General features: G+C 40.9%; 1 protein-coding gene across 1 annotated transcript; it reads left to right on the forward strand.

Moving 5' to 3' along the window:
* The first annotated feature begins 964 nt into the window (after nucleotides 1-964).
* Nucleotides 965-12650, forward strand: IFT52 (intraflagellar transport 52). The gene is made up of 13 exons (XM_069871860.1): nucleotides 965-1116; nucleotides 2941-3028; nucleotides 3288-3417; nucleotides 4122-4197; nucleotides 4285-4356; nucleotides 5207-5333; nucleotides 7107-7193; nucleotides 7856-7924; nucleotides 8666-8820; nucleotides 9857-9944; nucleotides 10443-10551; nucleotides 11059-11204; nucleotides 11772-12650. Exons 1-13 carry the CDS (start codon nucleotides 998-1000, stop codon nucleotides 11817-11819), a joined length of 1314 nt encoding a protein of 437 aa, XP_069727961.1. The 5' UTR covers nucleotides 965-997; the 3' UTR covers nucleotides 11820-12650.
* Nucleotides 12651-13072: the final 422 nt, after the last annotated feature.

Here is a 13072-nt window from a genome sequence, read left to right on the forward strand (position 1 = left end):
TAAAGGAATCAATTGCTTGTGGAAAGGGCCTCAAGCTCCACCAGGGGAGGTTCAGGCTGGACATCAGGAAAATTTTTTTCACAGAAAGGGTCATTGGGCACTGGCAGAGGCTGCCCAGGGAGGTGGTTGAGTCACCTTCCCTGGAGGGGTTTAAGGGACGGGTGGATGAGGTGCTGAGGGACATGTCTGGGCCCCTCACCACAAGAAGGATGTTGAGGCTCTGGAGAGAGTCCAGAGAAGAGCAACAAAGCTGGTGAAGGGGCTGGAGAACAGGCCGTATGAGGAGCGGCTGAGAGAGCTGGGGGTGTTTAGCCTGGAGAAGAGGAGGCTGAGGGGAGACCTCATTGCTCTCTCCAACTACCTGAAAGGAGGTTGTGGAGAGGAGGGAGCTGGGCTCTTCTCCCAAGTGACAGGGGACAGGATGAGAGGGAATGGCCTCAAGCTCCACCAGGGGAGATTTAGGCTGGACATTAGGAAAAAATTCTTTACAGAAAGGGTCATTGGGCACTAGAACAGGCTGCCCAGGGAGGTGGTTGAGTCACCTTCCCTGGAGGTGTTTAAGGCACGGGTGGATGAGGTGCTAAGGGGCATGGGTTAGTGTTTGACAGGAATGGTTGGACTCGATGATCCGGTCGGTCTCTTCCAACCTGGTGATTCTATGATTTGTAGAATCAATCACTTGTTTGGGCTGGAAGGGGCCTCAACCCCCCCAATCTCCTCCCGGTCCTGGGCAGAGACACCTCCCCCTGGACCAGGCTGCGAGTGGGGCCCCGTGCGGCCGCCCCCTCTGAGCCTTGTCCCTCCCCGCTCCCGCCGCAGTGGTGCCGTGTTCCCCCCCATTCCCGCCGTAGTGGTCCCGTCTGTCCCCCCTGTCCCCCGCCACAGTGGTCCCGCCCACGGCCAAAGCGCCGCCGCGCATGCGCGTCGCTGGGGGCGCGCGGTCCTGGCGACGGGGCCTTCGCTTCCTTCCATTCCCTTCTATTCCCTTCCCTTCCCTATGGAGAAGGGCTCTCGGAACGCCATCATCTTCAACGCCTCTAAAGGGGAGACGTTCACCCTCGCCGGCAGCTACAAGGCCTTGCGCAAGAGGCTGCGCGGTAACTGGAAGATACAGAGGTGAGGGCGGGGCCCTGGGGGTTGGTCAGCATCCATGGGATTCCCTGCAGGCTCTTCCAAGCTAAACAGAGACAGGGCTTTCCTCGTAACTGAGTTGCTCCGGTCCGCCCATGGTCTCCTTGGCCTCTGTTGGAGTCTCATGGCATCATAGAATAGTTTGGGTTGGAAGAGACCTTAAAGCCCACCCAGTTCCAACCCCCCTGCCCTGGGCAGGGACACCTCCCACTGGATCAGGCTGCCCAAGGCCCATCCAGCCTGGCCTGGAACACCTCCAGGGATGGGGCAGCCACAACTTCCCTGGGCAACCTGTTCCAGTGCCTCACCACTCACAGTGAAGAAATTCCTCCTTATGTCTAGTCTAAATCTGCCCCTCTCCAGTTTATACCCATTGTCCCTAGTCCTGTCCCTACAAGCTTTTGTAAACAGTCCCTGCCCAGCTTTCTTGCAGCCCCTTCAGGCACTGGAAGGTCGCTGTAAGGTCTCTTTGGAGCCTTCTATTCTCCAGGCAGCTCTCCCCAGTTGTTCCTGCTCTTTCTTGAGCTGGGGAGCCCAGAACTGGACACAAGGCTCCAGATGGGGCCTCCCTAGGGCAGAGTAGAGGTGGAGGATAACCTCCCTTGCCCTGAGTTTAAGGCTGACAACTCAAGCAAAAATAATCCTTACAAGTTTCAACCCATAAAGTAGAAAAGCTCCTCAACTAGGTACTGAGACAAATCCAGAACTGGTGTAAACTGGCACAGCTGTTGTTAAACCTTGCACCTGATAAGCTTCATAGAACCATAGAATGGTTTGGGTTGGAAGGGACCCTAAAGATCATGCAGTTTCCACCCTTCTGCTGTGGGCAGAAGCTTGAAGCCCCATCCAACCTGCCCTGGAGCACCTCCAGGGAAGGGGCAGCCAGTGCTCTGGGAGTCTGGGGCCAGGGCCTTCCCACCCTCACAAAAAAACATTTCTTCCTAAGATCTCATCTAAATTTTTCCTCTTTCAGCCTAAAACTGTTCCCCCTCATCTTATCCCTGCACTCCCTGATCAAGACCCCCTCCCCAGCTTTTCTGTAGCCCCTTTCACTACTGGAAGGCTCCTCTAAGGTTTTCCTGGAGCTTTGTCTTCTTTATGTAAGGATTATTTTCTTCTGAGTTTTATATGTTAAACTCAAGACAAGAGAGGTTCTCCTCCCCCTCTACTCTGCCCTAGTGAGCTCCCATCTGGAGTCTTGTGTCTAGTTTTGAGCTCCCCAGCTCAAGAAAGACAAGGAACTGCTGGAGAAAGTGCAGTGGAGGCCATAGAGATGATGAAGAGACTGAGGCATCTCTGTTACAATAAAAGGCTGAGAGTCCTGGGTCTTTTTAGCTTGGAAAAGACTGAGAGGGGATCCCATCAATGTCAGTCAATATCTAAAGAGCAGGAGTCAGGTGGATAGGACCAGACTCTTCTCTGTGGTCTCCAGTGACAAGACAAAAAGCAACGAGCACAAACTGCAGTCCAGAAAGTTGCACCTGAACACAAGGTAAAAACTCTTTCCTGTGAAGGCGACAGAGCACTGGAACAGGCTGCCCAGGGAGTGTGTGGAGTCTCCTTCACCGGAGAGATTCAAACCCCTCAAGGGTGTGTTCGCGTGCAACCTGCTGGAGGTGACCCTGGTTTAGACTGGATGAGCTCCAGAGGTCCCTTCCGACACTGGCCATTGCGTGATTCTGTGATAAAGGCAGTGAAGTGACTGAGGTGTTTTGTGCTTATTTTAACAGTTCTTTTTTAAAAAAAGGAAGAAAGTTGTGGTTCAGGACTAAATCCAAGAATAAAACGTCTTTATCAATCTATTCATAGCTTAAAAGATGAGATCACATCTGAGAAACTGTTTGGGGTAAAATTGTGGATTACAGCAGGGCCAAGAGAAAAGTTCAGCGCTGCTGAGGTAAGAAACCAATGTTTGTTTGTAAATTAGTTTTGTTTTAAGATTTGCTAAATGCAAAATAAAACCCAACAGAACAAAGGACTTTGCAGTAGCTCTGCTCTGTATTAATTTACACAAGTTGAAATTTGAATTGTTTTCTCATAGAATCAAGTTCATTGCAAGTGATCAAAATAGTTTCCCTCATCCCTGTGTAACTTCCTGCAGGCGTGTGTGTTGCATCTTTCACATACATTTTTTCCGGATCTTTGTTGTCTTCTAGTTTTCAGTTCTGAAGAACTTCCTGGAGGATGGTGGAGCCATCCTGGTGATGCTGAGAGAAGGTGGAGAGTCTAAATATGGCACAAATATTAACTTTTTACTAGAAGAATATGGGATCGTTTTCAATAATGGTAATGGGGCTCACTAATACCTTTAGATTTAGATTCTGAAAAAGAAAAAATAAAAGAGCAGGTTCAGCCTTTGTAGGTATGAGCCAAGCAGATTCCTCTCACAAAGTACCTTTTGGTCTAAGAGACTATTTGTTCTTGAAATCTAACTGTACCTGGCAGTGTAATACCGGAGCACACTAAGGGCTTCCCATGGACATATTACCTTGTTAACAACTCAGCCATCTCCATCCCTTTGCTGTAGTTGTCAATTTTAATAGTATTTACTAACAAAAATTAATTCTAGTGACATTTCTTAGTTAAAATACTTTTCATTTCAAACATTTTTTTCTGTGTGTTTTAATGGATTGAATTACTCCATTACTCACCTGAATAAAAAATATTAGTCATCATGTTTTTGGAACTTGTATAAAAAAAGAATTTGAACATGCAAAACTTGATGCATATTCTTTTAACTGGATCATCCTTTTGCTGCTTCTGCTTTGTGCAAGACATGGAGATATGCTTATTTTTACTTGAACTTGCAAATATGTTCTTTTTCTAAATCTGTACGTCCAAAAGGTAGAGTTAGCTGATCTGAGCTCAGGCCACATGCCAGCTTTGTGGGGTTAGAAGCAAAGACCTGGGCAATCCAAGAGCTAAACTCATTTTTCATTGCTATGTCTAGTAAGATGTAAACATCTTTATTGTTTTTTGCTTTCTTCAAGATGCTGTGGTACGAACTGTGTATTACAAGTACCACCACCCAAAAGAAGCACTGATCTCTGACGGAGTTTTGAATAGGTACATATTTGGTGGATACAAATCTTTACTGTACACTCCTAAAATCAATTTTGTTTTCAGTAAGGTTTGCTTTTCAACATCTTGTAGGGGAATCAGTGAAGCTGCAAGAAAAACAGTGCTTGAGACAACAGATGAAGATGGAAGTGGACATGACGCACAGTAAGTGTTTTCCTTTGGGGAAGATGATGTGAAAAGATTTAGAATAACTTGGAATTAGTAGGTTTGCAATCTAGCAGGAGTGTGTTGTGCTTGTGTTGTGGCTTTCTAATGTATTTCCTATGTCAGCTTCTTGCTCCTCAAGGCCATATCTGGAAAGGAGAATCTGTTTAGCAGTGCTTGATAACTAGTAAAGGACCAGGTTTTGAAGGGAATTATTACTCTCCTGACCAGATTTTTTTTGTCCCTTGCCTGTGGATTTGAATTTGATTAAATGTGAATAGCCTCTAGTGAATGGTCTGGCTGCAGGCATGAGCAACTTCACATCTTTTTAGAGTCTTAATCCAGGGTAAGATAGACGTTTAGTGCAGTTTTTAGCTTTCCATCCCTCTGTGCTGCAGAGGAGTGAAAAGGCATTGAGAAGAACACAGCTTTGCCATAAATAACTATAAATATTTGTATTCTTCCTTGCAGCTAGCTTTTAGACTAATAAATGACTATGTGATTGATTACAAGGAAAAAAAATCTTAAGTGTAAAAGAATTTTATGTAGTTTTGTTCCACAATATATAGTCATCTGTGAGTTCAGTACCCTTCACTCAGGTACTGGAATGTGCAGACAGAAATCAAGAGTGGTCATTGTACCTTATTTAAGACAAACTGTCAGCGTGGAAACACCTGTGGAAAGAAACTAAAATGCAGTTATAATGATCTGACTATTCAAAACTGTGCATCTTGGCATTCTACCACCAGTGCACAATGACAGTTTGCAGTTTGGACAGACAGAGTTCTATAAGTATGTCTGGCCTATCTGATACATGCAGGTACTGATGGAATTTCTGTATTTCCTGCAGAGCCCTCACTTTTGTGTATCCCTTCGGTGCCACGTTGAATGTGATGAAACCAGCAGTGGCTGTTCTATCAACAGGATCTGTCTGCTTCCCGCTCAACAGGCCTGTCCTTGCTTTCTATCAGCATGAGGTATGATTCCGCATGTAACCACCATGCTCTTTCCTCCTTACCTCCACAAAAATTGTGAGTGTATTTTCTGGGAGTACTTAACAAACCCACTTATACTTTTGATGCATCTATTTTAATGAACTTATTGACTTCTGCTCCTTTTATGGAAAACTTCTATACATGGAGTGCAGAGGAGAAATAATTTGAGGGTCAGCAAAGATTATATATTTGTTTGGTTGCAGGTGGATATTTTTATTTCTTCTTTAAAGCTTCATTTTTGTTTGTTTTTTTGTTTTGTTTTCCCCACCATTCTAGTAATTGTTTATTAAGATAATTGTTGGCTTCATAAGTATGCCATGTTGAGTTAAGAAAGAGGACTGTCACCTTGGAACCACTAGACTTTTCTGTTATCTTACCTGTGTAGCCCTTTTAATTATTAAAAAAAAACAACGAAAAAGCAGAAATCTGGTAATACTTAATGGGTGCAGAGAAAGACCTAACATTGTTAGTGAATGTAACTACATTAACGCATTTTTTTTACTATGTAGATGAATTTCTAACTTTTCTAACATCTGTGGCTTTTGATACCTTTGGTAAGAAGGTGATTTTTTTTTTCTTTCTGAGGCAGCTGAAATAAACCACATAAATCAAAGACTACACAGCAGCAAGAAGGGAATTTACAAGTACACTTACTGGTCCAATTTTATCTGCAGCTGTCAGAGTAAAATATAATAAAACCCCTCCACCCATGCAATATTTGCACATAGATCCAGTGGACCCATAGACTCGTACCTAATTTTGTACCCATGATAATAATAAAATTATTTGCATTAATGATAGAGTTGTCTTTTTGTGACATAAGTCATCTTAAGTTGTATAAAACCTTAACTCTACTGAGGTTATGGCCTTGCTGGTCAGTGTTCTTGTTTCCAGACTCTGTCTCATGTGCTTCACACATGGAGAGGAGTGTTGCTATTGTGGGTAAAGCATGTAGAATTCAGGTTAAAACATTGCAAAACATGGAGTGTGAAATGTGAGAAATTTGGTAAACAAACTACAGCTTTGTTTGATGCATCTTCAAAGTCATTACAGCAGTCTTCATTGTTAAATTATGCTTTCAGTTTCACAGTTGGCGCAGGGAGCATTGCAGGGTTTCTTGTTCTGTTGAAAACTTACTATTCCACATATATGTCCTTGTGGAAGGATTAAGGGATGATCTTAGAGGAATTCCAAAGATGCTTCATGGATAATTTTCATATATGTTTTAATTTAGCTAAATTAATATATAATGACCTGCATATTTTATCTTATAATAATAAATTTGCCACACTTTTCAGACATGAATACGTGTTATATTGATGTGTGTGCATGTCACATGCCTCTGAGTTCACATTCTGAACACTGAAGACTGCGTTGCAGGGAGCTGATGCGTTCATTCCCCTTAATTGTTTTTTTACTTGCCTGAAAAGTATTCTTTTTCTGCAAAACCAGCCTAAGTGCAGCTATTGTTGATGATATTCTCTGCATTTTTTTATTACCAGCAATTTGTCTGTCTACTTTTATGAAATGCAGGTTAGTACTTGTAATAAATGTAAGAGCCTTAAGAGCATATAATAATGCTCTTATAATAATGCTGCGCTCTCATGAGCTTGCCAAGTTTGCAGTTGCATTTGCCACACCTTATTCCAAGATTTCCTATTTCTTTAAATCCCTTTATAATTATACCACGTTAACAATTGCCTCTAAAACTGCAATTTGGAAGGATGTTTTGCTAGATTGTATTCTTGTTTTTAGAATCAAGGTGGAAAGATGGCAGCATTGGGATCTTCCCACATGTTCAGTGATCAATATTTGGATAAAGAGGAAAATGGTAAGATCATGGTAAGTTTGTTTTTTTAAAAGATAACCCACCACTTTAGTGGATCTCCAGAGTGCATGCAAAGCAATCCTAACTTCATCTTAGAGTAAAAAAGCTATGAAATAGATTCAGTACGGAGATTCCAACTCGATACTAATGCCCTGAGAAATTTATTAAAGCAGAAGTTACGAGAAGGAATCTGTAAAGGTATAGTTTATTATTTATGTTCTAGGACTCTGAAAAGCTTTTCCTACTTCTGTTCACTGCTTTATTGTTATTAATATTTAAAAATTCAGTTGAGGGTTTTTTTGTTTCCTACCTTTCCTTAGCTTCTTTAGCTAAGAAGTAATATTAAACCTTTGTATACATACCTCCTGATACCTGGAGACTGTAATGCACTTTTCAATATGGGGTATATAACATTATTATGAGTAAGAAGAAGAGTTTCCTTCTGAGGTGTTTCTGAAAGTACACACCTCATACAAAGTATGCTTATTGCCATGGCTCGTTGCTTCCATATGCAAGTACAAATCAAACTTGTATTTTCTCCCTATATATTCTTTGATTTATTACTCATGTTTTTCTTCTTTTTCATGGCATGTTACTTAATAGACTTAATATAAATATTTAAGCATAATATAAGATTACTTGGACCCTCCTAAAGCTAAGTTTTGTCCTTCTCCAGGATGTGCTTTTCCAGTGGCTCACAACATCAGACATTCATTTAAACCAGATGGATATGGAGGACCCTGAGGTAAGAGAAATCCATCGCAAGGAAGTAAATAATAGTGTGACTCAGGAGCACCAGTTTTGGCAAACTATGTGTTTAGCCCAATAGGATGCTATTGTTGTTGCAGACCCTTTATTCAGGTTCCAAGGTTGAGTAGACTGATGGATTAGGCATGAAAAATAATGGTGTTGTATCTCTGTCAGACTTGGATTGCTCTTCAATATCAGATTTCATTTGTGAAAGTCTCTTCCGAGTTAGCCCATGTTGATGAGATTATTTGCTGCCTCAGCATAGTAAGTTTGCACTTCACTCTGTGCCCTCAGACAAGAGGAACATGCATGATGTGAAGGTTGACTTTCTGTGTATGAAGAGGCATTGACCTGTATATCAAATTCAGGTGCTTTTTTCACTGATGTACACAAACAGTGGTTTTATTTACAGATACCATACATGATAAAATTGCATGCTCTGAATGCCTAAAAAGTAACAGTCCACAGTTGACTAGTAAGCTGTCTCTTTTAATTTTAAAGAATTAACAGAAATCCAAATACAAGGTCCCTGTGGTGAGTAGCTTTACAGCTAAAAGAACAGAGTTTGCACGGTCTAACAGTTTAGTGAGCTGCCTTGCAAATGGTTGTACATGGTGGAGTGTGAAATAATTATTTTCAGAGGAGATCTTAGGTGAAACACAAGCTAGAAAGAGACTATGTAAATGGGCTGCTCTTTTTAAATCATAGTTGTGTGTATCTCTGCGTATGTGTTCAGATTTCAGACTATACCATGCTCCCAGATACAGCTGCACTGTCTGAGCAACTGCGAGTCTGCCTGCAAGAAGGAGATGAGAACCCAAGAGACTTCACGAGGCTGTTTGATACATCCCTTTATCAGCTGGATACAACTGCCCTTCCTTCAGTTATCAAGTCAGCAGCTTTGATATGTTGATTTATTTATTTATGTGATGTTTGTTTGTTTTCCCACTATGTATTCTACATTTTCTTTTTGTGCTTAACTGTGTCTGCATAAGAGCAGCAGGACTGCGCTGTAGTCAGTCCAGAAGTTTGATTCGTACAGTGTGACAGTGATGTTTTCTCTTGCTTTTCATCTTAGTTGTCATCTCTGACATTATTCTTTCCTTTTTACTGACTGCTGCTGATTCATTGAACTAATGTTTTTAGTAGAACTATCTACAGTGATTTTGAGTACTTTCTGGAGTGATATCTGAGAGCTGGTTGTTTTTCCACTTTTGTATTACTTGGCATTTACTAAAACTGTATTTTATTCATCTTTGGATAATTCTATCCCAATAATTCTATACTCAGATATATCTGCTGCTCAGTTTTGCCAATTTTGTATCACTAGCAGCTTTGTCCCTCACAAATCTGTCTGTTACCCAGGTAATGTATGAACACGTTGAATAGTAGCAGGCTTAACACAGATTCTGTGAAACTCTCCTCTGTTGTGGACACACTTTCTTCTTACTCTGTACTTCTTGTATTTCCACTAGATGTGAATTCATAGTGGGATCTCCCTTCTCATCCCATAACAAATAACTTATTTTAAAATACCTTTTGTTTATGGACTTCCTGAAAAACCTTTTTGAAATCCCAAGTCTGCTCCTTTTGAATTGGATCATTTTTCCTCATGCACATTCATCCCTTTAAAAGTTGCTTAAACAATTGAGGTGTGGCTTTGGTTTTTTATCACTTATATATCCACCTATCATTATCTTCTTCTCTGTCATATTTTTGTACTTGCTGTAGAAGTCAGTTATTACTTATGTGTAGTTCTCTGGGGTCCTTCTAAAATTAGACTCCCCATTTTTTTCATGTTATGACTATATGTAATGTTGACCTGGTGTCTTAATGAAAATTCATCTTTATAGCCTTTATTGCTTGCAAGTGGAAATAGCAGTTGTATCATTTCTTCTCTCACACTTGGTATTTTTCTGTACGGCAGAGCTTATGAACAACTGAATGTGAAGCATGAACCCCTCCAACTCATTCAGCCTCAATTTGAGACTCCACTACCTGTCCTCCAGCCAGCTGTGAGTAATCTCCTTGCTGATACAGCACACGCAGGATCCTTCTGTTTCACATAAAACCTCTGTGTGTCGTTTCCATAGGTCTTAAAAAAAAAAAAGTGAGATATAATAATGTTTCAATAATTAATCACTTGGGAGTTGAGTACTTTGCAGGGACTATGTTTTAGGAGACAGCGCTTATTTATGTTTCTAATTTTTACCATCAGAGCTTAAAAGTGTACCATGTGGAACCATAGCAGTGTGGCTTGTGTATATAACCCTTCAGCCAAGTAGCTTCAGTCCTGTGAGCTGCTGGGGTTCAGCCTTTGCTGTGAAAACAGAGTTCGGTATTTCAGAAAGCAGTGGTGGTGTAAGAAATGCACTGAGTGCTGCCATGGGAGGAGCAAGTCTGTCCTGCTCTTCTTCCATCTCCTGTGTCCTTTGGGAAAGCTGTTGTCTTAGCAGTCTGTAACGTGTAAGAAAAACATTTGACAATAAACCACACTAATTCTTCTCTTCAAGGTTTTTCCACCTGCTTTCAGAGATTTGCCACCTCCTCCTCTGGAGCTGTTTGACTTGGATGAAACTTTTTCCTCTGAGAAAGCACGTCTTGCAGAGATTACAAACAAATGTAAGCAGAACAGACTGTTTGTTTACACATTTATATATAAAATCCAAGGGTTTGAAGGAAAATTGCTGTTAATTTTGAAACATGGGCATTGTTTATGAAAATCCACTACTCTCATCCTGGGCCAAGAAATTGGAAAGCCTCGGAAATTGATAATGTGACTTCATGCACCGTGGCACTTTATTTTGTTTGTTATGTGACACTGTATGATATTTCTGCCTGCGGCTTCCTGTATTGTGCATAAATTGCTTCACACACTTTTGCTGATATATTTCACATCTTTTTATGCTTTGAAGTTAAAATGTTAATGTTATTCTAAACACACCTTAAATGTAAAAATGATGAGAAAATACTAGCTGAAGGGATACATCATGGCTAGTCCACTGAACTCCGTTATAGGAATTAACCTCCCAGAATGCCAACAACAAATGAGATCCATAGTACATTTTTGCTCAGCTGATACAGGCATGTGTGATACCAACTGCCTTCTTCCCTGGGATGTGTGTGTAGGTACTGATGATGACCTGGAGTTTTACGTCCGAAAATGTGGTGATATCCTAGGAGTAACAAGTAAACTCCCAAAGGAGAAGCAAGATGCCAAACATATCCTGGAGCACATCTTCTTCCAAGTGGTTGAGTTTAAGAAACTGAATCAGGTATTTTTAATAATGGAATTAAAAATGAGTAGTTGGTGGTGTCAGCACTACAGCTGATACGCCTTTGTAGCAGCTGCACTTGTCACAGACGAGAGGTGCAGCTATGTGTTCAAAGACATTTGTTATACAATAAATTAGACCAGTGAAGTGTGATCCAGAATACTCATGACTGTTAATCTGTATAGAGTGTCTAGCACTCAATTTATTAAGTCTCTCATTTATTTTAATTGGGGCATGCAAGTGTAGTTTTGGTGATTTCAGCTGCGTTAGTTAATGGTGCATGTGTAACAGCACTGTGCCCTCATAAATGCTCACAGTGCTTGCGAGTGTGCTGCAGTGTAGAGGTGAAACTAGCAGTGTTACTCACAAGCAGTACTGTGTTGAAATAATTCTTTATAGTAAATCTGGTGCTCCAAAGACTGTTTGGAACATATTGGCAGATGGGCTGTTTCTACCAACAAGTATTCCCTGTTTCTTGAATGGTCTAGTTCAGAGAAACATATGACATTTCTACATTATTGTTAAAATCCTTTTGGTTTTCTCCTTTCTCCTTTTCCCTTACCTAAGGAACATGACACTGACACAAGTGAAGCTGGATTCCAGACTGGGAGCTAAGACCTGGCTTTCTGCACTTTGAGATAGACTTTTGAGTAAAAATATTCTTTTCTATTTTTTTTTAACTTCTGTATTCAGTGTATTGATTGGTACCATCTCAGTAGTTCACTGAATGTTTGAATCATTTATGTTGAATAGTTTGGATATTTAATGCCTTTTGAGGAAGTGCTTGTATTTTTGCAAGCACTTTCCAAATAATTTCTTATTTTTCTACTTCTTTATTGAAATTGTAATTTTGTAATATATGACAAAAAAAATTCTTGTACTAAGAAAATGGGGTTTGGGTCCTTCTTTCTGGCTCCAGTATGCATTTTCTTATAGTAGGGCTTGCTGTGGGTTCGCCTGGTGTACCTGTAGTCCTTAATTGAACTGTGGCAAAGATTGTTATTTTGGTTTGTGAACCGTAGAAAAGAAAATACAGCCATAAATACAGGAGCTGCTGAAAGTATGTTTCCCCAAGGCAGTCTCCTTTTGTGTCTCTGCCAAAGTGAACTAAGGAGAGGTGGGTTTGTTACTGGGGAAGGAAAATGTTTCTTCCATGGGAGGGGAAGAGTCGAAATTAAGCGATAATGACATTGTTGCACATCATTTTGAAAAGAAGGGACAGCATTTGGATGAAAAAGACTTAAAGATTTAATGGATTGTTAAGAAAATATGATACTGTGCAGAAGCTCTGGAATATTTTTATTTGCAGTTATTTGATACCTGGCCTATTCCTAGGGATAGTGAGCTAGGTCACACACCAGAATGGAAATTCAGGTGAAATTCATTGACCATGAAATGTTGAACCTCAGTGCACAGCAAAAATAGAGCCAAGGATGTGAGCAGTGAGCAGAAAAGATTTGTCAGCATCATTAACACTGCATGTCTTTGGTGCAAGGACTTTTTTTAATATCAACACTGCAATTGCACTTAGACATCCAAAAAATTTTGTATTTAATCTTACAACCAAACTGTGACACTTTGGTTCTTCTCCCACTCACGCCTTCTATACAGCCTTTGTGCCACCTGTGCTTTCTCTTGCTCTGCCATGTCTTTTAACAGCAAAGCTGCCTTTTCCAAAAGATCTGTCCATCTTTCATCCCACTAGAAATCCTTTCTTGTTCCACTGCTTCACACCTTGGCTGCCAAGTTGGTGCAGGTTTTTCTGAAGAAGGTGCTCCCCATCACCTGCTGCGTTCCTGACTCATTGAGATGTGCTAATACAACATCAGCAGGATGGGTTATGTCTCCTTATGCTGTAGACTTTCTTT

The sequence above is a fragment of the Phaenicophaeus curvirostris genome, chromosome 18, assembly GCF_032191515.1.
Source record: "Phaenicophaeus curvirostris isolate KB17595 chromosome 18, BPBGC_Pcur_1.0, whole genome shotgun sequence".
Taxonomy (NCBI): domain Eukaryota; kingdom Metazoa; phylum Chordata; class Aves; order Cuculiformes; family Cuculidae; genus Phaenicophaeus; species Phaenicophaeus curvirostris.

What these genes read in the sequence shown, in the direction of transcription:
- IFT52 (XM_069871860.1), top strand. Translation starts at nt 998, where the DNA reads ATGGAGAAGGGCTCTCGGAACGCCATCATCTTCAACGCCTCTAAAGGG. An exon ending in GGTAACTGGAAGATACAGAG is followed by an intron (nt 1,117 to 2,940) that starts GTGAGGGCGGGG and finishes ATCTATTCATAG; the next exon opens with CTTAAAAGATGAGATCACAT. An exon ending in TTGCTTTCTATCAGCATGAG is followed by an intron (nt 5,334 to 7,106) that starts GTATGATTCCGC and finishes TCTTGTTTTTAG; the next exon opens with AATCAAGGTGGAAAGATGGC.